Consider the following 23513-nt stretch of genomic DNA (forward strand, 5'->3'; position numbering starts at 1 on the left):
TTATCCTTTTAATTTATATGATGTCATTTTTTCTACAGAAGAGTCATTCCTGTTTGATAAAGGATTGAATCTTTATGGATTTTGAAGAACTGAAGATGTGGACTTTGTTTGCACTTTACATATTACTGTTTAAACTCTTTTTAAACAATAGACACTAAGATTTGGCTTCTATTTTGACTTTGTTTTCTGGTATATTTTACATATTTATTTGTTTGGACTTTGGACTTTGGATTGTTTGAAGAGGGTTTAAACTTTAATGGCTGCTTTGTGGTATACAACAATAGTTTATATAGCCATGGTGGCATGGTTCATGGATTGGATATTGGATTTTAGTATGATAGAGTCATAGAGCTTTGAAATTTGAATTAACATGCTTCCAAACAAGTGCTATAGACATCACATGGGAGATGATTACTATCTATTATTCAAATTTATAATAGTACAGATGACACTAGGTTTTCTGGTTTTAATGTTTAAAGCCCATTAAAGGCTCAAACCGCCTAAACCGGTCAGACCAGACCGCCTTTTCGTTGTCTGGTTTAACCAGTCTGGGCACTTGATTTCAAACCGCTCGGTTTGAAAATTTCATAAACCGCCATTACGGTTTGATTTGTGGTTTGATGGCTTAAACCACCCAAACCGGACCTCGAACACCCCTAGAAAGAACCTACAGTTATGATTTATTTACCCAAATGTCCAAATGCCCAAATATAAGCATTTTACTTGATTTATAAACCAAATATATCAAATATGCGAAACTCATCAAATAACCCACACATTTGATAAATAGCAATTAAAACATGTAAATACTTCAAAATTGACATTTGTGGCATGTACAAAGTTTTCACAAAACAACTTGAACTTACCTTGCTAGGCTAGGTTAAACCTAGTTTCCAAACCCATCTCTAGCTTCCAAGACGATGAACACTTGAGATCCACAAGCAAACATCCCTAAGAAATCTTCTCAAAGCCATAAACTAAGCTAAAAAATACCAAACACTATACCAATACTTCAATTCCACCAAAACCCCAACTTAGATCTCAAAAATACTAAAAATGCTTACCTCTTCCCAATCTTTAGATCAACAAACAAGATTCTTCAATCTCTAAGCCTTTCCTACAATTTGCCCCAAAAAGCACATAAAAATCAGCTCAAGGTTGCCAAATCGTCCACAGTGAAGAGAGATATAGAGAAGAACGGAAATGGGGAAGAAAACCCAAAAAAAATCGGTTTCATCTGGGTGCGCAGGGCCACCTTTGGGGGGAGTTAGGTCGCACCAAAAGTCACCCGGCCCCTTTGTAGGTCACTCGGCCCCTTTTCAGGTCACTCGATCGGCCGCCCGACCGTTCTTCGACCATTTAACGACCGTTTTGTAGGGCGTTCTCCTAGCCGTTTTGATAAAATTTTGGGTGTTACAAGTCTCGATGGGTTCTCGATTCGTCTTGATAAGCTAAAAGTGGCAGTCTATGGTTTTACACACAAACAATTAATAAATCAATCAATAGATTCTCAATGAAAAATGAAGGTGGTAGGTTATAGTTTAACACGCATAAACACATACCAAGTTAATGAATGGATTCTCGATAGATTCTCGCTTAGTCTTAATAGGTCCTCGCTCAGTCTTGATGGGTTCTCGATCAGTCTCGATAGGTGTTGAGTTACTGTGATGAAGAACATGGTGCCTTACAACATTGAAGAAAGTGTTGAAGAAGGTGATGTCGAGTTAAAGACTTACGGTGTCGAGTTGTACACACTTGAACGTATATAAATATTCATAATGAATATAACACATATAAAACATCTCGTTTTTTGACATATTTTGTTTGATTAAAATATTAGTAATTTTTATGATATTTTGTTTTAAACTTAAAGGGGATAAAAAATTTTAATTAAAAAAAATGAAAAGTCAAAAAAGGTAGGATGTAAGTTTAAATTAACTTTTTTCCTTTCCTTATTTAGTAAGTAATTAAACGTGGGTAGCCAAATAAACATAAAGTATGAAGTGTATACCATAAAGCATATTTTACTGATGCATATAGAACAACTATCTTATCCGACACTTTAATATAAATGTTCTAAAAAACGCGCCTTGGCGTCGAGGCGTAACCTTGCCGCCACGTTAACCCCCTTCGCGTGGATATAAAGCGTGGAGCTCGCCATGGCCCGTTGTGGCGTTATAAGGCGTGGGAAGAAATTTGCAATTTTCAAAACTTGAATAAGAGTAAATGTAAATATTACTTTATAGTTTATACGTGTCAAATACTTAATCAATAAAATTGGGAAAAAGGAAAAACCCTAAATTACTTCTCAGCATACGAAAAATATTGTTCGATTACTTTTATTTGTTGTTCTTTGATTACTAAACATGTTCTGTAACAGTGACTTCCTTTGTATATTTGATATCGTTTTTGTAAAATTTGTACATTTGATATCAAATTATGAATTCATGGTTCTTCTTTTGTTTATCTTTTTATATGAATTTAAATTGTCAATAACTTAATCATTATGGTTCAAGACACTGATATAAATACGCACATATATATACATATACTAGTTATGTACCCATGCGCGTTGTTGTACGACACATATCGATTTTGAAGCTGAGAACTCAAAATGGCAATCCTAATTCATGTTTTTTTAATTTTTCCCAGTCTCGATAGTATTGTAAAGGTTTTCTATGGTATACAAGTTCAAGGTTGATACATTTGATTGTTGAACTGGAATTGCCATACATGGGGACTTTCAATGCCATAAAATTTGTTATTATTAGATTTTTAAAACCAACACAAGTATTAGTGGTTTTTTTGCAACTTGTAATTTACAAAAGAAAATCAGAAATTTATATTGAACAAACATGAAAATAAAATCATCTGTAAGAAATCCAACAAAATATTGTTCAAAACAGCCAAATATAGACATGTCTTACAAGAAATATTACGTGATGGTTATATATGTGTGTATATATATATATATATATATATATATATATGTATGTATATAATGCATATCAGATACAAACCAAGCCATTACTACAAATAATCCTTGGGAAGTGTAATCTGGTAATTTGGTTTTTGTTAGATTTATTTGGATAATACCTTTAATTAATCACCCCCAAATTTTGTAAAAGGAAGAGCAAATTTCAAATCAACTTCCACTACTAACCCCATAAAAGATAAAAATAAAATAAAATAAAATAAATATGGTTAAGTTCAATTTGGTAAGGCTAAGATAGTACTTCAGTTAATAGAATCGTAAGCCTTATCATGATCAAGCAAAGTGCCAGGAAGGCCACGTATGATTATCACTACATAATCAAGACAAGATGCTTGGTGTGGTTCTAGAATATGTAACATATTTGGCTTCTTTGAAACTACATGTCACAATGGATTGCCGATATGAAATTCCTATTAAGGAGTGAATGCCACTATGTAATTCTTGGTTATTACTTATCAGTAAAAGGAAGGATGTTGGTGGTAGAATAGAGATTGGCAGAAAGGAAGTTACCGAAAAGAAACATAAGTGAAGAACTCGATAACTTCCTTCCAATATATTATGTTCAAAGCCAAACTTATAAATAAAATTCAGACAACCATTTCGGCTTTAACCAAAAAGAACAAGTAACTTGGAGGTTGACCCCTTGCATTATATCTCCATTCATTAGCCAACCTATGGCTAATGACTGAGTGAATAACAGTTATCGCCAACCTCCACCATAAAAAACAGTTTATGGATGTGACATAGCCAAATAAATGCTTAGAATCAACTGATATTTATTGACCATGCAACAAAGGCAGGTGATTGTTATAACTTGAGAGAACACCCTGAATTCCATTCATGAAATTGGATAAGCCAAGAATCTGCATGACTAAAGACAAGTAACTCATAACTTCTTCTGCAATGGTGAACATATAGCCTTAGATATGTCAAATAACAACTAAAATAGGCTTACAAAATCCCTTCTGCTAAGTATAGCAAATTCGATCAGATTTTTTGGGGTTATACTTGTTGCATATCTAGTTGTACCATAAGAAATTTTCAACATTGCCATGGCGAGATTGTCGATATAGTTCTCAGGGATCTCTATTGATATGATTATTTCAGCATATTAAGCCATCGAATGCTTTCAGAACTTGGTTAACACTCATTTCAATATTACTTCCATTTTCTTGATTCTTTTAACATCATTTCTGGTGGAACCTTTATTGTAGGTAGCCACCAGTTGTCGCTTCTATGTCTGAGTACCAAATCAACAAGCAAATCAAGATTAATTCATGAAAATAGAGAATGTAGATGAAGAAGATGAAGAACTGGCCAGTTTCTATTATTGGAAAGTAAAAACTACAAACTCTCTATCTCTCACTAATCGACTCTTATTGAAATGTTTTGAATGATCAACTAATAATCTAAGCTCCATGTCACCTATTTATAGGTGACAATTACAAGTAAAGCTCATAGCCTTTAACCCCAATTACAAGATAATACAATACAAGGGTAATTGACTTTATAAAACTTCTTAAACTTAGGATTATTTTGGTCCTAACAATCTCCCCCAAAGTTTTATAAAGAACGCATCTCTTGAAACTTCAAGTCTTCTCCCCCCTGCTTTCTTTGGGAAAACTTTGGTGTGCCCGACATTGATAAAATCTTCAAGCTCCCCCCTGAAGATAGCTCTTACTCTTTAAATTTCAACTTTAAGATAAGATCCAATGTGAGTTAAGCACCATCATATGCACAAAGTACAACTAAATCACAAATGACTTAACACAACCTTGAACCACAAAATCATCGCCAATCCATTATCTATAGATTCATCTAACTATGGGATAGATAAATGTGCAAGGCTCGTGACATTTCAGTGCATACAGTCTAATGACAAAGAATCTTTCAATGAACCATGAGTTGAATAGGCATTCAGCTTAAGAACTTGATCTTGGTTAACTCATAATGGGGTAATAATATTTGCTTGAAGTACCAAAGCAAACACCTTTGACATTATGGAACTGCAGAGAAGAATCAACAATAAGCACATAGCTTCTAGAACAGCAAGTCAAACCAGATAGATAAGTCGATTTCCTTTAGCCTTTCAGAAAACTGAATAATTAGAATCAGATCCAAAATTCCCAGCCAGAAGAATGATTATGAGCACTCAAAACCCTTACATCACAACCATAGCAACCATAGCATCAGAATAATGATTGTGGACAATCAAACCTCTAATTGATAAGGTTAGAAGAATGACTGAGAACACTCAAAGAGCTGATAATTTACAGAACCTTCAAAACACCAATTGCAAACCTTCAAGACCTCTGATGGATCAGGTCAAAAGAAATAAGTGAAAGCACTCAATGGTCTAGCCTCTTATAGAAAACTCTAGAGAAATGATTGCAAATACTCAAACTCTAGCTAGTCCATTCAAATATTGAAACAAATCAAAAAATTTTGAAATCCTTTAAAATCCGGCTTAAACTTTAATCTCAATTGGTTGACCAAAAAGTCAAACTTTGACTTTTAAAGTCAATATTGACCAAAATTGTTGTATGATGCTCCTAAGGGGAAAAATGATAAGCATCACCTTAATCATTAAGATCATGGTAAATAGGGCAAAGATATCCATTAAGCACACTAGATAAGCACATAGAGTCAAAATGAACAAGTACTCATTTGATGAGCGATGAGCATAGGTAAGACAGCTCATCGGCCATGCCTTAGGCGGAGAGGCACATAACCATCCTTATCGCTTACGCCTTGAGCGATGAGCAATGTCATCGCTCATCTCTTGGGGGATGAACAAGTATATCGTTCATTACTTGAGTGATTTCATCAACTTCCAAGATTATCTTTCAACTTCATCGCACAAATATATGGGGTCATCGCTTGAAGCCTTGAGCGATGAGAAGGCTCTCCGGACAACACTTTATCGCACAAAGATAACAAGGCTGTGAGAAGGTCATTGCTCACCACTTCATCGCTTGGTGTGTTGAGCGATGAGAGCTCTTATTGCTCATCACATTGAGCAAATACTAACTTTTAAGCGCATGACTTGGACGTTGAACATGGTCTCCGGACAAGCTTTTGAGCGATAAGCATACTTTATCGCTCAAAGCTAGTAAAAATTTCATCGAAGTCCTTAGGTCATCACTCAAACCAAGTTACCAAAAATCATATTATGTCCGATGAGGCGTTTATCACTCAATACTTCATATCTTCATTGGGCGATGAGCACCACTTCATCGCTCAATGAACATCTTCAACAAGCGATGAGGAAAGACTTTTACCAGATTAAGCATAGTTTGACTATAAATCATCAAAAACACCAAAATTAAGCATTTAACATCAAAATTGATAATCCAAAAACATTCGAATTCACCTAAATGTTAATCCTTTAGCATTAATATGATTGAAAACAGTAAGAACAAGATGAATTAAAATCTGTTAAGCGCAACAATGTCGAACAGGAAGTTGAATAAGGATATAAGTACTGTTCCATTACATAAACATAATCAAAGCTTGAATTTGCTGATGAATCAAATGATCGTATCAAAAAAATTGATTCGATTCTGCTCTGATACCACATGTGAGTCCCAAATCAACAAGTAAATCAAGATTAATTCATGAAATTAGAGAATGTACATGAAGAAGATGAAGAACCGACTATTTTTTTTATTGGAAAGTAAAAACTACAAACTCTCTATCTTTCACTAGTCGACTCTCATTGAAATGTTTTGAATGATCAACTACTAATCTAAGCCCCATGTCACCTATTTATAGGTGACAATTACAAGTAAAGCTCATAGCCCTTAACCCCAATTACAAGATAATACAATAATACAAGGGTAATTGACTTTATAAAACTTTCTAAAACTTAGGACTATTTTAGTCCTAACACTATGGATACCCTTCTTGGGTACATCTTCTTCTTTAGACACATCCATAGAAATCTTTGATGATTTTTGTCTCAGATCTTATAGTTTATGCCCCACAGTGCATACAAACATAATCAAATTATTATAGCAAAAAATTGCCTTTTAAACATGTCTCAGTTGGATTTCCTTATAACATCTCAAGGATGATTTTTCCTAGTGCATAGAAGAATGATATGCTACAAGAAATTCAATAAACTGAAGAAGTTTCACATCAACTTGCTTTCTTGGTTATTTTGAGCTTCCAAGTACCTTAAGTAGGTTGATCATTTACCTTTCATGTGCATAATAACTTTTCTAGGAGGTAACATTATTGGCCTACATCATATATGTTTATCCCATAAGCAAATCTATTCATTTATTTGCTAGAAAGAAAACTATGTCTTCTCTCATATGTGTTCGTTCAAGTTTTATGGCAGGTTAATCTTGATCCTATTTCTTCTTGTTATATTCATTTTCTAATGGTTCTTGTTTTCCCAAATCAATGGAGGCATTACACAGGTTGGTCTAATAGATAAACTTGAATTTTTCAAATTTGTAAGTGTTAATTGAGAGCAAAGAACAATAAATGCATATCAATGAAACAAACTCATTTTTAAGTTTATGATCAGAATATAGTCTGATAAAGTAAACTACAAGTCTCATGAACAAGGATGTGATCATAGATATATATACCAATGTTAATTGATACACACCTGCCCTTTTCCCTCGTGTTAAATTATAGTGACTCTATTCACATCGGCCAATGTTTTAGCTGTGACTTGTAAAATCATGATTAATAAAGAAACAACGGAAAAATGATGACAATATATAGAACTTTGATATAGTTACCACTGTCCAGTATATGTTCTTGTTTTTCATAAGATGAGTCAAAATTTATATTAAATGAATAAATATAGGCAATATTATAGATAACACATATATTGACCCAAAATTAAGCATGTGAATTCTAATTCCTAAATTGTCTTGACAAAATAAAAATGTTGATTATCGAACAAAAGGCTAGAAAACTGTCAAGCTAACATGCGAATCGAATCGTTGTAGTGTGCAAACTTCTCTTTGCTGTGTCATCATAATTTGCAAGAGTATGAATTAAGCAGCAAAAGCTAGAAAACAGTATTCAGAAATAGAGGTAAAAGGTGATCTATGTCGAAGCTCACACCCCAAGTGAACTTTTTTATGAGGTTGAATTTTTTTTTATATAGCATGCCACCCACAAAAGAATCAAAAACACACAAATTTGCATCAAGATTACCTGTATCGACACCAAGTTCTACTGCCACAATCCCATCAGACTCGGATGAAGTGAATATCTTATATAAAAATAATAATAACAAATAGCGACTGCCAGTTTGATTCTAAAAACCTCATAAGGAAAAAATATAGCTTCACCAAAGTAAAATAACAGAAGGAACTGCACACATTTTTCGCACAACGAACAACCAAAAGAATATTTTCTTATACTTTACCATGTAACATCCTAAGAATGTTACATGATAAGTTAGTTTTTGCACAACACATAAAAAGAAAATATGTTTCTCACGACAAGTTGAAGTTCAAATATGTGGGATAAATCCATTTATATTTACCTGCAAACCAACCTTTGGAATTGATGATGTTATATTATGTTGGATCTCTACAACAAACTTGTCCTTTGAATGTTCTAAAATACGACACCTTGCCATAGAGAGGGTCCTAGGAAGGTTGACAATTCTGCACTAGTTAGGCCCTGTTTGTTTTTAAAAAAAAAAGCACTTAGTTGCCTCTTATGTCTGAATCGGTCAGACATTGAGGTATTAAGTGCGTTTGTTTTTTTTTTAAATTAAGAGCTTAAAAGCTCTGATTAGGTCTGAATTATTTAGATGTAACCTAAACTCTGAAAACCTCTTATTTCGCGTCACCTACTGCTCTCGCTCAACCTCTCCATCGCTCAACAGGATTCGCTCAATATCTCCATCGCGTCGGCTACTGCTCTCGATCTCTCTCTCAATCGCTCAACATGATTCGCTCAATATCTCCATCGCGTCGCCTACTACCTCTCGATCTCTCGATTTAAGGTATCCATCTCGATCTCTCAAGCTCTCTATCTCTCCATTTTCTTTCTATTGCTTGGTTAATTTCTGTTTTGCGGGTTTAGGGTTTACCTCCTATAAGGGTTTTTGTATGTGAACCCCATGGTTTACCTCCTATAAGGGGTTTTTTTTATTTGGTTTGTTAATCCTACAAAGTATCGTGTGTGTGAGCATCGTGTGTTTATAAAACAAGATTCATGTATTGAGCATCGTGTGTTTATAAAACAAGAGGAACCAGTTGGTGAAGGGGACTTTACAGAGTAGAAAACAGAGGGATTTCATCATGTTAATGAAAACATATATGCAGGAAAACATGAAAACAGAGTCTGGTTTTTGTGGGATTTCATGTTTTGATCCAGAAAATGTGCGTGTGAGTCTGGTTTTTGATGAAGAAGATGATTCAATCAAAAGAGTGGAATGTGAATGCTTGAATCTTGATTCACGATGAACTTGCAGTTGGTGAANTGTGAGTCTGGTTTTTGATGAAGAAGATGATTCAATCAAAAGAGTGGAATGTGAATGCTTGAATCTTGATTCACGATGAACTTGCAGTTGGTGAAAACATATATGCAGGAAAACATGAAAACAGAGTCTGGTTTTTATGGGATTTCATGTTTTGATCCAGAAAATGTGCATGTGAGTCTGGTTTTTGATGAAGAAGATGATTCAATCAAAAGAGTGGAATGTGAATGCTTGAATCTTGATTNATGTTTTGATCCAGAAAATGTGCATGTGAGTCTGGTTTTTGATGAAGAAGATGATTCAATCAAAAGAGTGGAATGTGAATGCTTGAATCTTGATTTATAAAACATGATGAACTTGCAGTTGGTGATGTCTTTACACAATACAAATCATGGTTGATTCTGTTTCATGAGAGGAACTATAGTAATCTATGTTATCTGCTTGAGTAGCTTCAGTAATCACTATAAATGGTCGAATAAGTTGAGCATAAACAACAAAATTTTACCTGTAAGTGCTGCAAGATCAAGCTCCCAACAGCCTCGAATAAGTTGAGCATAARTGGTTGATTCTGTTTCATGAGAGGAACTATAGTAATCTATGTTATGTGCTATAATAATCTGCTGTGTTTCCTTTTCTTATACATAAATGGGTGAGCAACGAGAGTGTTCTTTTCTTATACGAAGGKAAACAGTGGAAGAARTTCCTTTCTTGTGATCTTGGAATGATGGCTGTTTTGTACATATTTTCCCATTCACATTTGACTAGTTATCCTTAGCAATACAAATTCATTGGCATTTAAATATGTTTTTTGGACATATATATATATATACACTACAATGTTGATTTAGGTCTTATTGATTCAGATTTCAGATTTCAGATTTCAGACGTAAAAACAAACAGTCTGACTGATTCAGATTTCAGATTTCAGACGTAAAAACAAACAGTCTGACTGATTCAGATTTCAGATTTCAGACGTAAAAACAAACAGTCTGACTGATTCAGATTTCAGATTTCAGACGTAAAAACAAACAGTCTGACTGATTCAGATTTCAGATTTCAGACGTAAAAACAAACAGTCTGACTGATTCAGATTTCAGACTTCAGCACCACCTCTTAAAATTCAGAAGTGAATTCAGACTTCAGACTTCAACACCTCTTAAAAAACAAACGCCACCTTAGAGTGAAATCGGAATCTAGAACATTATTCGGTCATTGGCCCTATGAACAGATTTTGTTAGCATGATTGAAGATAACTTCTTCATTCGTGGACCTTGTCTGTGAATATAGTCACTCTTCCATGTTCAGGAACATCTTCATGTGGGTATACCTGGAAAACTTCTCAACCTTTGCCTAAAAATTAAGGAACTTAAAGGACCAATTCTCTTCCTTCACTCAGTCTCTTAGTTTGACTGGGTTGCCCACCCCCATTTTTGGCAGCTAAGGAGGTAGTCTTGATGAACCATCCACTTTATTCCCTACTTTCTCTCGATGACATAAGACGGGGTTACAGTGCAACCAGTCTCACTTTACACCACATATTTCCTTTCTATTTGCATTCATCTTGAGGACCTCAAGTTATCATTAGGGTTACCGGAGAGGCTAGGCTTACTAAACACCCTATCCTCGCTCTAATGGATAAGCAGGATAACTACTCCTAGTACTGTTCCCAATTCCAAATTATCATCCATAGGTGGAAAATCTCTTACATGTCTTACCCTCTTATGCTTTGTATCCAGAGTGAGTCAAGCGGCTAAGCCTTTAATCCTAATAAAGAAAGGTACATAATAGTGATGACTATCGAGGACACTTTATCCTAGCATCCCGATCAATGGTTTTTTGGGAATTCGATGTCCCTATGCTTATAAGATAATCACTTTATAAATTATTCTGGGTGAGAAAAATACATAATGGCATAAAAGGTATTCTTTTCATGAATGTATGATCAGATATTGTTGTTAGTTACACTCAACTTTGTGATTCCCTATTTGCTTCATCTTATATCCCTCGTGTACTTCTGTTTCCTTTCTGGATCACTATACTTGTTACATGTTTGCACACACTCTTGTGTTACTTTTCTCAATTGTTTCCTAATATTATTTTTTTTTCAAGTAAGGGGATCTTCACATTCATCCTCTCTATGTTTTGGAGGTGGTGGCAAGATATGTGTAGACTCTCCCTATCTTTGCCCCATCCAATTTTTTTTTCCTAGTATCAATTTATTTGATTTAATAGTAAAATTAACCAACAATAACTATAATACACATTAAAGTAAGCACAACTCACTGCTGCGTCTAGGTAAAGCAAGATCACCTTCATCATCCAAGCTAGCTTCATGGTGTAGCTTTGAATCATCAAGGACTTCATATTCATATTTTCTCCAATGTCTCAACATCTACATTCCATTACAAACATACGATGATTTTTTTCAGTAACGATAAGATAAAAACTGTTAATGTTTAAATTAGGAACAATATCGTGTTTTAGCCATATCAATCACGTAATTTTATCAGTCTTTGAGACTTCAAATTATGAATCCTCGATTTCTTTCATATTTTACCGCATAATTTGTAAGAAATTAGGAATTGAACCTACGAACTCGCCAATTATGAGTTTGGTGCTTCGGATTTCTTGAGTGTTCGAGTTTATTTATGGCATGAAACAACCTAAGATTCTTTTGTGTTTTGCTCCGCTTTAGGGCACCATAGAAACAGGCCTTCCAATTTATAATTTTGATTTATTTCATTCCTGTTAGATGTTAAATAATGTTTATAAGCACATTAGATGATTGCTCCCGAATCTTTGTCTTCAAATCGAAATTAATCAAAATGAAGAACACCCATGGTAGAGATAACAAAAATTGATATAATGAGAGTAAAAGAAATAGAGAGAGATAGAAGAAGGATAGGGGAATTTTCTGTATATTGTATTGAATAGAGAAAGGGCTATATATACACAGCTAAGACAAAATAGCCTAAGTAAGCTAACTATGATAACTATCAAACATAAAATAATAACAAACTCTAACACCCCTCCCCCCCCCCCCTTCAAGTTGGTAGTTGACTAACTAATCCCATCTTGTAAATGACATCAGAATGTTTAGGTCCATGCAATGATTTACTAAACACATTAGCAAGTTGTAACTTTGTTGGCGTAAACTCCACAACAATAACTCCTGCTTGTAGTTGTTTTCTTACATAATAGCAATCTAGTTCAATGTGTTTTGTCCTTTTGTAAAAAACTGAATTGTTTTCTATATGTATGCTTGCTAGATTATTACACTTCAGAGCAATTGGGGTAATGTTCTCAACTTTTAAATCTGCCAAAAGTCTGCTCAGCCATGTAAACTTAGTTGTAATCCTTCTCATAGATCTAAATTCAGCCTCAGTTGAAGATAACGAAACTGTTACTTGTTTCTTTGACATCCTTGGTCACTTCGTAGGAACTCCAAACCTAAAAAGTAATTAAGATGACCCAAGTCTTTGATTTGAAAAGTTTCATGCAAAAACTTCTTCAACTCTTCTATTTCAGAAGTACCGTCTCCGGTCACTATGACATCATCAACATATACGGCCATTATGGTGAACGACTCTTTTGTCTTTTTGAGAAACAAAGAGTAATAATTTTGAGAATGATGAAATCCTTTTGCTTTTAATGCTTCAGATGACTTTGAGTACCACTGTCGTGAAGCCTACTTCAAACCATATAAAGACTTCATAAGTTTGCAAACATAGTTATCATTTGTGCAAACCATACCTTTGGGCCTTCTCATATAAACTTCTTCATGCAAATCTCCATATAAGAAATCATTGCTAATGTTCAACTGATGAATGGGCCAATGTTGTTTGACAGCAAGTGCTACAATGCATCTGATAGTAGTAAATTTGACAACCGGAGAGAATGTTTCATAATAATCTTCATTCTATTTTTGAGTGAAGCCTTGTGCCACCAATCGTGCTTTATATCTTTCAATTGTCCCATCTTGATTGAACTTGGTTTTATAAACCCATTTACATTCTATAGCACGCTTTTCTGTAGGTAAGGAACAAGTTTCCAAGTTCCATTTGCTTCTAAGGCTGTAAATTCTTTTGCTGTGGCTTCTTGCCAAAAAGGATTAGAAACAGCTTCGTCATATGACTTAGGATCCACAACATAAATTATATTTGCAACAAAAGATTGAATAAAACTATTTAAAGTAATTGATTCTGAGATGAAACACATAGATTAGTCATAGTATGAGGACATATTTCAAGATAAGGCATTGAAAAATCTGAAGAAACATGATTGCAAACAAAATCATCAAAATAAGAAGGTTGTTTAGGAACTCTAGAAGATCTGCATAATGTAGGAGTAGTAACCGATTCAACATGATCAAGATTTTGAGACTCTTGTTCAGTATGCACAAACTAAGATTCTGTGATTGGATGAATTGGTGACTTAGATGCTCATTGTACAAGTATAGCAGATGATATTGAAGGAGAATGGGTTGAATCGAAGTTTCTGGGTTCAACATGATCAGAAGAAACATGATTAATAGTTGGAATATGCAAGGGTAAATCATGTGTATTTGGTGAAGAAATAGGTTTGGTAAACGGAAATTCAGTTTGACAAAATTCAACATTTCGTGAATATGAGATTTTCTTGTTTTCAAGATGCATAACTTTGTATGCTTTCATATCAAAATGAAATCCCAAAATAATATGTGGATCAACTCTGGACTGCAATTTACGTCTGTCTACATGATTTGTGGAAACGAAACACAACATCCAAAAGATCGTAAATGATCATATTGTGGCTTGGTTTTGAATAAGAGTTCAAAAGGAGTAAGATGATTTAACATTTTGAAGGAATTTTGTTTATAAGATAGGTTGTAGTCAAAATACTATCCTCCCAAAAATTTAGGGGTAGTCCAGATTATATCATCAAGGCTTTAACTATTTCAAGAAGATGTTTGTATTTTCTTTTAACTCTTCCATTTTACTGAGGTGTGTATGGGGAAGCTAACCGATGAATGATACCTTTGGAAGAGAAGAAAGTTTTTCCTTCAATGTTATTACCTAACTCTTTGGCATTATCAGTCCGAATCACTTTAGTTGTTTTATGAAACTGAAAGAATGACTTTTTGATATGAAAGGCTGCATTTTGTGTCCATCGTATGTAGGAGTATAAAATGGACCCCAAATATCAACATGAAGGAAATCAAATGTAGAATCAGATTTGGATTGACTAATAGGAAAAGGTAACTTGTGTTGTCAAGTTTTGTGATATACAACACATGAATGAAATAAATCTTTATTACAAGCATTTGGAGAAAGATTTATTTGTCTTAGCTTGTACAAAGGAAGATGACCAAAACGTAAATGCAACAAGGAAACAATCTTGTTACATTTATCTAGCATAACAGTACTAGATACAGAAAAACTATCAGAATCACAAATCTTGACTTGATTGGAGTTCAACAAGTAGAGATTTCCAACCTTTTTACCAAGTACCAAGGGCTTCTTGGTGAGAGGGTCCTGCATATAACAATGTGTATTAGAAAAATAAATAGGAGATTTATATGTAGAACATAACTTGACTACAAAGAGAATACTATAATGAAATGAAGGAGCGTATAACACATTACTCAGAGTTAATGAATTGGATAAAGTAATGTTTCCAATTGACTCAACAAACAATGTGTTCCCATTAGGTAAGGAAATTTTGTGAGATTTAGGAAGTTTTCTTAGAGTGGAAAACACATACTTATGACTACACATATGAGCAGAGGCACCAGAATCAATAATCCATAAACTAGAAATAGGAGTACTCAAAATTTTACGTGCACATGCAGTAAAACCACTTCCTTCTTTCTCTATAACAGAACCACATGAACTGCTTGAAAAATTTTATCCAGAATTTGACAAGGCAGATTCTTTAATTTTGCAGTTGTTGATAAAATTCATGATCTGCTGATAATCTTGATTAGTAATTCCAGCATTTCCTTCAACAACATTAACAGAAGAAGAAGATCTTCTTGGATTATTGAACTTGAAATTCTCTGGAAAACGGATTAGTTTTTAACATTCTGCTTTAACATGTCCTCTCTTCTTACAATAGTTACAAACAATATTTCTTTTTGTTTCAGCATTCATGAACAACTTTGCTCCTGTAAAATTATTTTTATTTGCTAGTATTGCCATTCCTTCAATATTCATTTTCACAGGAGCAATGACTTCTCTCTGTTGTTCCTCTTGAATCAACGCAGCATAAGCATCAACAATAGTAGGAGAAGGTTTTTCATGGAGAATATTACCTCTTACTTGTATGTAACTATCATTCAATCCAAAAAGAAATTGCACTACCTGTTGCCTTTCCATGCGCTTTATCCAAGCATTTCCTGCAGTACATGTGCAATCAGGAATAATATGTGGTAATTGAATCAGTTCCTTGAGCTATTTGATTCAATTCCTTCTGTAATTGAAAAAATATAACCAGATTTGACTACTCAAACATATGATGCAATTGTTTCCAAATTGCATTTGCAGTCCTGTGATAGATCAATCCTTCAGAGATTTCTCTAGTCATCACATTGAGAATCCATGTAATAATGATGGAATTGCATATCTCCCAATCATTATAAGTAGGATCGTCTTTGCGGGTTTCTTCGTTCTGCCAGTCACAAAACCTAATTTGTTCTTGATAGAAAACGCTAGATACATCGCACGATTCCAAGCTCCAAAACTCTTGCCATAAAAAATCTTCGTAACTAACACTATTCCAGGATTACCATTTTGACTCAAATACAAAGGATTTGAATATGCATAGGCATTCATGCCCTTATTCGCATTATCTGCCTGTTTATTAGTCATATTGAAATTGACGAAGAAGGAAACGAGAATAGATCTGGAATAGAGGAAACTGAAATTGAAAATTGAATCATGAAGGAAAACGAGAGAAAAAAATCAGATTGGATTGACTTTCTCTGATACCATGATATAATGAGAGAGAAAGAAATAGAGAGAGATAGAAGAAGGATATAGAGAAAAGGGCTATATATACACAGCTAAGACAAAATAGCCTAACTAATTATGCTAACTATGATAACTATCAAACAGAAAATAACAACAAACTCTAACAAAAATCACAAAATATTTTGGATGCATAAACCGTCAAGTTTGCATACGTAAATAAACATGGTAAACTTATCTATGACCCATAATTACTCCTAAAACGCCTTCAAACCTGAAAAATGTTGCTACTTTTCTCTCTGTTTGAGGAGTGTCCACAATAGGCTGGAGAAAGTCTTGTTTGGTCAGGAAAATGCATCTCATTTTTTGTTTTCAGAGTGAATTTATGTAGAAAAGTTAGAATTCTGCTCATGAAATTCTGCTCTTTGAGTAAGTAGTTTAACAAAACAATATTAGAAATCGTCGGAAAATACATTTAAGGGCGTTTGAATATCAGCATTGAAAATTCATGGATTAATTGAAACGACACACATGTTTTAGTGAGTTATGTGCAAGATGAAGTCGGGGAGTGGAGAGAGAAATTAGGGCGGTTTTGGAGGAAGGTGGAGGGGTAGTTGGACGGGAAGTGTAAATGCACTTTATAACTTGTGCATTAAGCTTTAATATATGTACCTCTTAGTTTTTTCAAGATAAACGAAAAACTGCTCTTTGTTAGAGGAGTGTGTGTGTGTATATATATATATATATATATACTTGGGATCATGTGAGACCAAGGGTTTTTCGTGAGACCCGTAAGACCAATTCTCAGCCCTTGGATTAGATCTACAATCTGAACATTCATAATTATAAAATTGTCACGAGATTTCTCAATAATCACAAAATTGTCACCGTGCAACCTTAGACTATTAGAGCATTAGCTTATAAAGTTGATCAATGAACATAAATTGGTCTTACGGGTCTCACGAAAAACCCTTGGTCTCACGTGAACCCAACCCTATATATATATAGACTTGGGATCATGTGAGACCAATGATTTTTCGTGAGACCCGTAAGACCAATTCTCAACCCTTGGATTAGATTTACAATCGTCAAATCTGAACATTTATAAACGCCACGAGACTTCTCACTAATTACGAAATTGCCACCTTGCAACTTTGCAACCATTAGATCATTAATTCATAAATTTGATCAATGAACATAAATTGGTCTTACGGATCTCACGAATATATATATATATATATATATATATATATATATATATATAATGTTGTCTTAAGGCATGTGTCATGCCTTGGAAAACGTCATGACCTCACCGTAACTCGTAAGTCTTGAAGCTTGATATCGCTAGTACGCCACACCTTATTTAGAGCCTACCTTGTACTCTCAATGAAACTTTATGGAACAAATGACTATTCTTGAGATAATCCTTTCTTTTGAACATATAATCATTGTCTAGATCCTGTAATATCTTGTTTTTGCAACAAAATTAACTTTTAGTAAATTACAAACATTCATATGCTATTACACTAAAACAAGCATTTAAATCTCAAGACAGATTCACACGTACAAAATAGGCACACTTTGCTCCTACGAACTTCAAGAAGTTGAAATGATCAACGACTATTTTCTATCTTGTCCAAAATAAATGATATGATTTTACCACTTTAAGTGAAGCATAAATTAAAGACCGGTGGCTTAAACACTTTCAAGCTGAAATTTCTCATCGTATGCTTGAGAACCCGTTGACACCGAATGTTCATCCGACCTTCACCATAACGCTGTAGAGGAGTTCTCTCATACCCATCGTTGATCGTCAAGTTTTTCTTTTCTCGCGATGGATAACATGTTGTTCCCGACTTCAGTTGTTTAGAAAATCCATTTTCAGGAGTAATGTAAATTGCTCTCTCTATATCTACTTGAAGTTCTGTGTCTTTATCAAATAGGTTGGTGGAGTTGTATAGCATTTGAAACACCTTGAAGCATGATAGATGAAGGTATTTCCATTGTTTAGGGAAATCACTGTTATCATCCATAAAAACATGTTTGAGCAGTTCTTTCCTTTTCATATCAAGCAAACTTTTCACTTGATCAATTGAATCATCCATGCTTGCATCTGGGTTTTCTTTGAAATGAAGCAACACCAGGTTCATTTTTCCTTCTACTTGTTCCTTCTGTTAAAATAATTTACTCTTAAAGATCAATAAGCATGGTGAAGAAAGTAATTAACTTGTTTCATCTACTATATAAGGTTCTAAATGGATATGACCTGGTAGCTTTGCATGTCATTGACCAATCGAGCAGATGCCATAAGCGATCGTGTGATGTTGTCGTATTTTTGGGGCTTGATTTTGTTCTTCGGTAAGCTTGGATTCAGGAAACACGAAGAAGTGAGAACCAAGAGATGTGTAGCAATGGAGATCATGCCGATTTCCATGTATTCATCCTTTGAAGGCACGTAACGACTCTTTCCCCATGTCGTTTCAGTTAACCACGAGTCAAAGGTCTCTCTCCACTTCAAATGTATACAGAAAAATCTAATATTACAACTTTCGGAAAAGCGTAATAATCTTTAGGACTTGTTAGCTTATATATGAACATCATGAAATAATACACTTACAAGATCTCGAAAGTCTTCTGTTACATCAATCTGTTCTTGAAGGAACAATATCTTGGAAGCATCTCTTACAAGATCATCCAGCACATTGAAAATAACCTTGCTTGGTCCACTTAAGCCCTTACCATCCCATCTATGTTTCAACATGAAATTAAGTAGAAACAGTGAAGATCTGGCTGAATGTTAACAGAACTATAATTTGCATAACGAGGAGTTTCAAGTTGAAGCACAGTAATTAGAAAAGATAGAATACAAGAAAAAAGGTACCTGTGAATAGCTTCAATCAACATTTGCAACTCCTCAAGAGAGCCTTTCATATCGAAAAAATCATCTGCAACAGTAATCAGTATCGCGCTTTTTGCGACTAGCATTCGTATAATGGAATCATGGGGCAAACAAGTGCTGGCCGCAACCACAAAGTAGCAATATGTCGTTTTCTCACGACCAAATCCCAATTCTGCAAGTCCCCACATCTTGGACCACCTACACAATAATTGAACTACCATGAACAAAACATAGAAGAAGTTTTGAAGATCGCAAGTATCATAACGAATCACCAAATGTTGTTTACTGATGCAACTTCATCCACGAATAAGTAAATGATTGAGGGGTGTATGAGTCTAAAAATCCGTATATGCTATAAAGCATTTACAAAAGCTCTTAAAAACCATTTTTTTTATTAACCTGGATATCCAACCCGCTATGCGAGCGACTAATCCCAGGGCGACCACCTGCTTTGCAAATAGCCCGGAGTCACCGTATTTGAACCTCCGTGGCGCGATTTTTATTCTTTCTTGGATTTGAACGTGGGACCTACCGGTACTTTTGACCTTTGGAGTCAAGCTCAAACCAATCAGGCACCACCCTTGTGGTTTTAAAAACCATTTATTATGCATGAAGTACTGTGTATTAATGCATATTAGTTAAAATTCAAGATTACAAGTAAATTATGCATAAGTACAACTTATTAAAGCTCGATGTTTGAATTCGTATAATTAATTGCGAATAAACATAATCAAATAGAGGAAAACATTTTATTTTAAAATATAAAAAATCTAAAATATAATTAAGGTAATTATTGAGTTCTAACAAAATAATTAATTATTATCTTTATAARAAAATTATATTATTAAACCAAAAAAAATGCATTACAGAAATACAAAAACAAAACAAAAAAAATAAAAATAGTTAGTTTGCTACTTTTTTAAATATTTTATAATATATTCATATTTATATTTTGTTCAAAAATAAAAACATTATCACTTTCTCAAATTCATATAAAATCGTATTATAACATCGATTTGCGACAAAAAAAATAAAATTAAACAATAAAATCAAGATGTATCGCGCTGCATTGTGCGAGTACCATTCTAATATATATAATCAGGTTCATAGGAAAACTACAAAAATTATCAAAAATTGAGGAACACCTGGTAACCGTTCATCCGGATGTGCATATAAATAATTTGTAAGCAATTTTTCCGATACACACGTATGCATAACATTTACACATGCATAGAAACCAATTAACAACTTCAATTACTTGTATGTCATCCAGATAAAGTTATGATGGTGTCTTCACATTTAGTAGCAATTAATTACCTTTTTAGTTCCTTTAGTTCATTTTGGTAAATCAATTGCCGGAATGCAAAGTTCTGGACAGCTACTTCCATTAGCCCCATACTATGAACACATGACAATCTATAAAAGGAAGCTTTGCCAATCCACATTGGTTCTTCTTTGTTTTGTTCAATCCACATCCTATGATCAAGATGATCAAGTCTTGCAATCCACGGTACGCTTAGCTCTTCCTCAATCTACCAAGTACGAGTTAAACCTTAAATGATTACGCAAAGAGCGCGATGGGCATGAAGATGGTAACAGAAAGACTATGCTTACCACTTTGGATAAATTCGGACGTATGACAACATTATCATCGACTGTTTTCTTTATGGTTGAGATTTTCTGAAGCATTTTCTTCGAAAACGATCTGGCCTGGTCTGCCTCATTTTCTCCGATGAACATAAGATCTGTGGCTCTATAAACACTGTACATTAAGCTTGTGAACTGTCCACAGTTTTTTTCTAAATGATCCAATATTTCTTCATCATATAAAAACCAACAGAAGGTCCCTAAAACAAATTAAGATACAAATTAGGTACAACCACTAAACTCCATTAATGTTGATTAACAATAAGGGATGGAGCATTCAATTGTGAAATAGATGACTTCTGCCTTGTGAAGAGAGTAAGTAAAACAAACAGAAAGCACAAACAGATACTTACTTGGAGAAATGCTATAGCAGTGCAGTCGAAAAAGTCGAAATGCAAGGGAGTCCTTGTATAATTTCGCTGGTATAAAGTTCATGTTTTCATGCATTGATTCTTGGCCCTTGTAACTCCTGGATGATTATGTTCTCTTAAGGAAAGATCTAACTTTAAAGTATATAATTATACCCAAATGAATGATATATATATCACCTGTACACTTTTTTCAGTATGCAGTCAATCTCCTCAGTGAAATACTCAGACAAACCTAGCCTCTCCACTTGATCAACCATACTGAGTTCAACTAGTTCTTCATCCATTGGATACGTTTGTGGAACTGCAGTAAAGATCGTTGCTAATTTATGCACTTCTCAATGGAGTAATATACATGAATTAATATCAAGATTATTTCAGGCACTTTTGAATATTATACCTCCGTTGGGACACTTTTGAACAAGTTGTATCAGATAATTAAGGCACTTTTGGTTTCCAGTAGAAATGTATGCCTGTGCAGTAGCTGAGGGCGATTGAAAAAGTGAGCCATCTTCACTCAAATGCTTTGTTATGGTTTCTTGATCAACCTTGTAGTCGGTCGGCGAAAAGGTCTCTAAGTAAGCAATTAACGGTGGGTGATGGCATTTATCGACAAGCTCTTCCCTACAAGAAATTTTATTCATCTTTAGTCCATGAGATGTCGATATATGTACATATCATTATCGAGGAGAGTTGATAGTTCCGAAAGAAAACCCCACAAAAACAGTGATCGTATGCTTACATGCCAAGAATTTGTTGCTTTTTGGCACAAATCTGAGAAATGACTGATTTCATGTGATCAGAGAATTTAAGCTCTAGGCCTGAAGATTCTGCAAGTTCAATGGTTGCCGAGAAAACAATCAAGAACCATCGAGGAAGAGGGAAATGACGATCATGATGAAGCATCTCCTCCATATTCACATGCATAAATTCCAAACCTACAAAATACCACCATTTTCAGTCATGCTATCTATCAATAAATCCAACATAACTTGCAAACCTGTGTGATCTACACGAAAATATGCAAAACAAACATAATGGGTTTAAGAATTCATTCTCTGATCCTCAAGATACTGTACCAAGAAACTACACAAATTCTTATCAAAATGCATAGATGGACTATCAATAACTAATACACAAACTCTCTCTTTGTTGATGCACTACTTACCTTTTTCTATGTTTTTTACACCCAATCCCCATTTTTGGAGCACAACCATGCAAACAAGAGTAGCAGGAAGAGCATCAATGGTAGGAAGATCACCATTCACTGATTCTCCCCAGTACCCTTGTCTATTTTGGTTAATAAGTAACCATTCAAGACAACTCTTGAACAATGGAGTTGTAGGTTCCAGTGGGTGAGGAATCATGGCTAACCACGCTGTGTCGTAAGCAGAACGTGAAACAAACGAGTAGTGAAGATGGTCCGAAAACATCTCCTCCTTCAACTTGACAACTAAAGCTTCGATTGAAGCCAAAGAAGATGCCATTTTGAAGACAAATGTGTGGTTTCTAAGTGTAATTATTTAAAAGAAGTAAGAAGGATATGGAATCTGAAACTGTAACGCTACTCGTTATATAGGAAGTTTTATGGGAAGTTTGTATTAAAAGTCCAGTTTGTATAAAAGTCTGCATTTGCATAACTCACGTTTAGCCTACAATTTCATGCATGCACGCCTCCAAATGGGAACAAATTTAATTCATTGACAAAAAACATGGAAACGAACTCATGCAAACGTAATACTCAAAATCACCGTCACAAGCATTAAATCTGTTCCCATTTAGTCAATTAATAACCATATTAAGAAGGGGTCATCGTAGATCAGGTTTGATCGGGTTGAAGACATTTGAACAATTCAATCCAATACTTGCGGTTTGAAAAATCTTAACCCAAACCAAACGAAAGTGCAACCCATCCCAACCAAAACCGTACGGGTTGGTCGAGTTGATACTTTGGTACATTAAAATATCTTCTAACCTTGAATATGTTAATTCTCTAGAGTTTTTTGCAAAAATGGGTTGGTTTTGAAAAAGGTTTGTAGAAATAGGTTAGTTTTAGTTTTATTGGTAGAAATAGGTTAGTTTGTGTGGGACCCACTCATTTAAAAAAATCTGATTTTGTAAATTTACAATTTTTACCCTTCAACTTACATTTTCATTTTTATTTATATCCTTTATTTTGTAAAATTTTATATTTAAC

The 23513-nt window shown here is 34.3% G+C and overlaps 1 protein-coding gene across 1 annotated transcript; it reads right to left on the reverse strand.

The window, feature by feature from the left end:
- Nucleotides 1-1324: 1324 nt before the first annotated feature.
- Nucleotides 1325-22803, reverse strand: LOC112519205 (S-linalool synthase-like). Its single transcript, XM_025127202.1, has 16 exons — nucleotides 22485-22803; nucleotides 22059-22254; nucleotides 21717-21940; nucleotides 21497-21620; nucleotides 21302-21417; nucleotides 20916-21148; nucleotides 20619-20833; nucleotides 19284-19499; nucleotides 19020-19149; nucleotides 18669-18914; nucleotides 18168-18573; nucleotides 15632-15831; nucleotides 14839-14968; nucleotides 2109-2211; nucleotides 1563-1662; nucleotides 1325-1465 (listed from the first exon to the last, which is right to left on the reverse strand). The coding sequence occupies exons 1-16, from the start codon at nucleotides 22801-22803 to the stop codon at nucleotides 1325-1327; spliced, it is 3099 nt and encodes a 1032-aa protein (XP_024982970.1).
- Between the last annotated feature and the right edge of the window lie 710 nt (nucleotides 22804-23513).

The sequence above is a fragment of the Cynara cardunculus genome (assembly GCF_001531365.2).
Source record: "Cynara cardunculus var. scolymus isolate 2C chromosome LG 10, CcrdV1, whole genome shotgun sequence".
Lineage (NCBI taxonomy): Eukaryota > Viridiplantae > Streptophyta > Magnoliopsida > Asterales > Asteraceae > Cynara > Cynara cardunculus.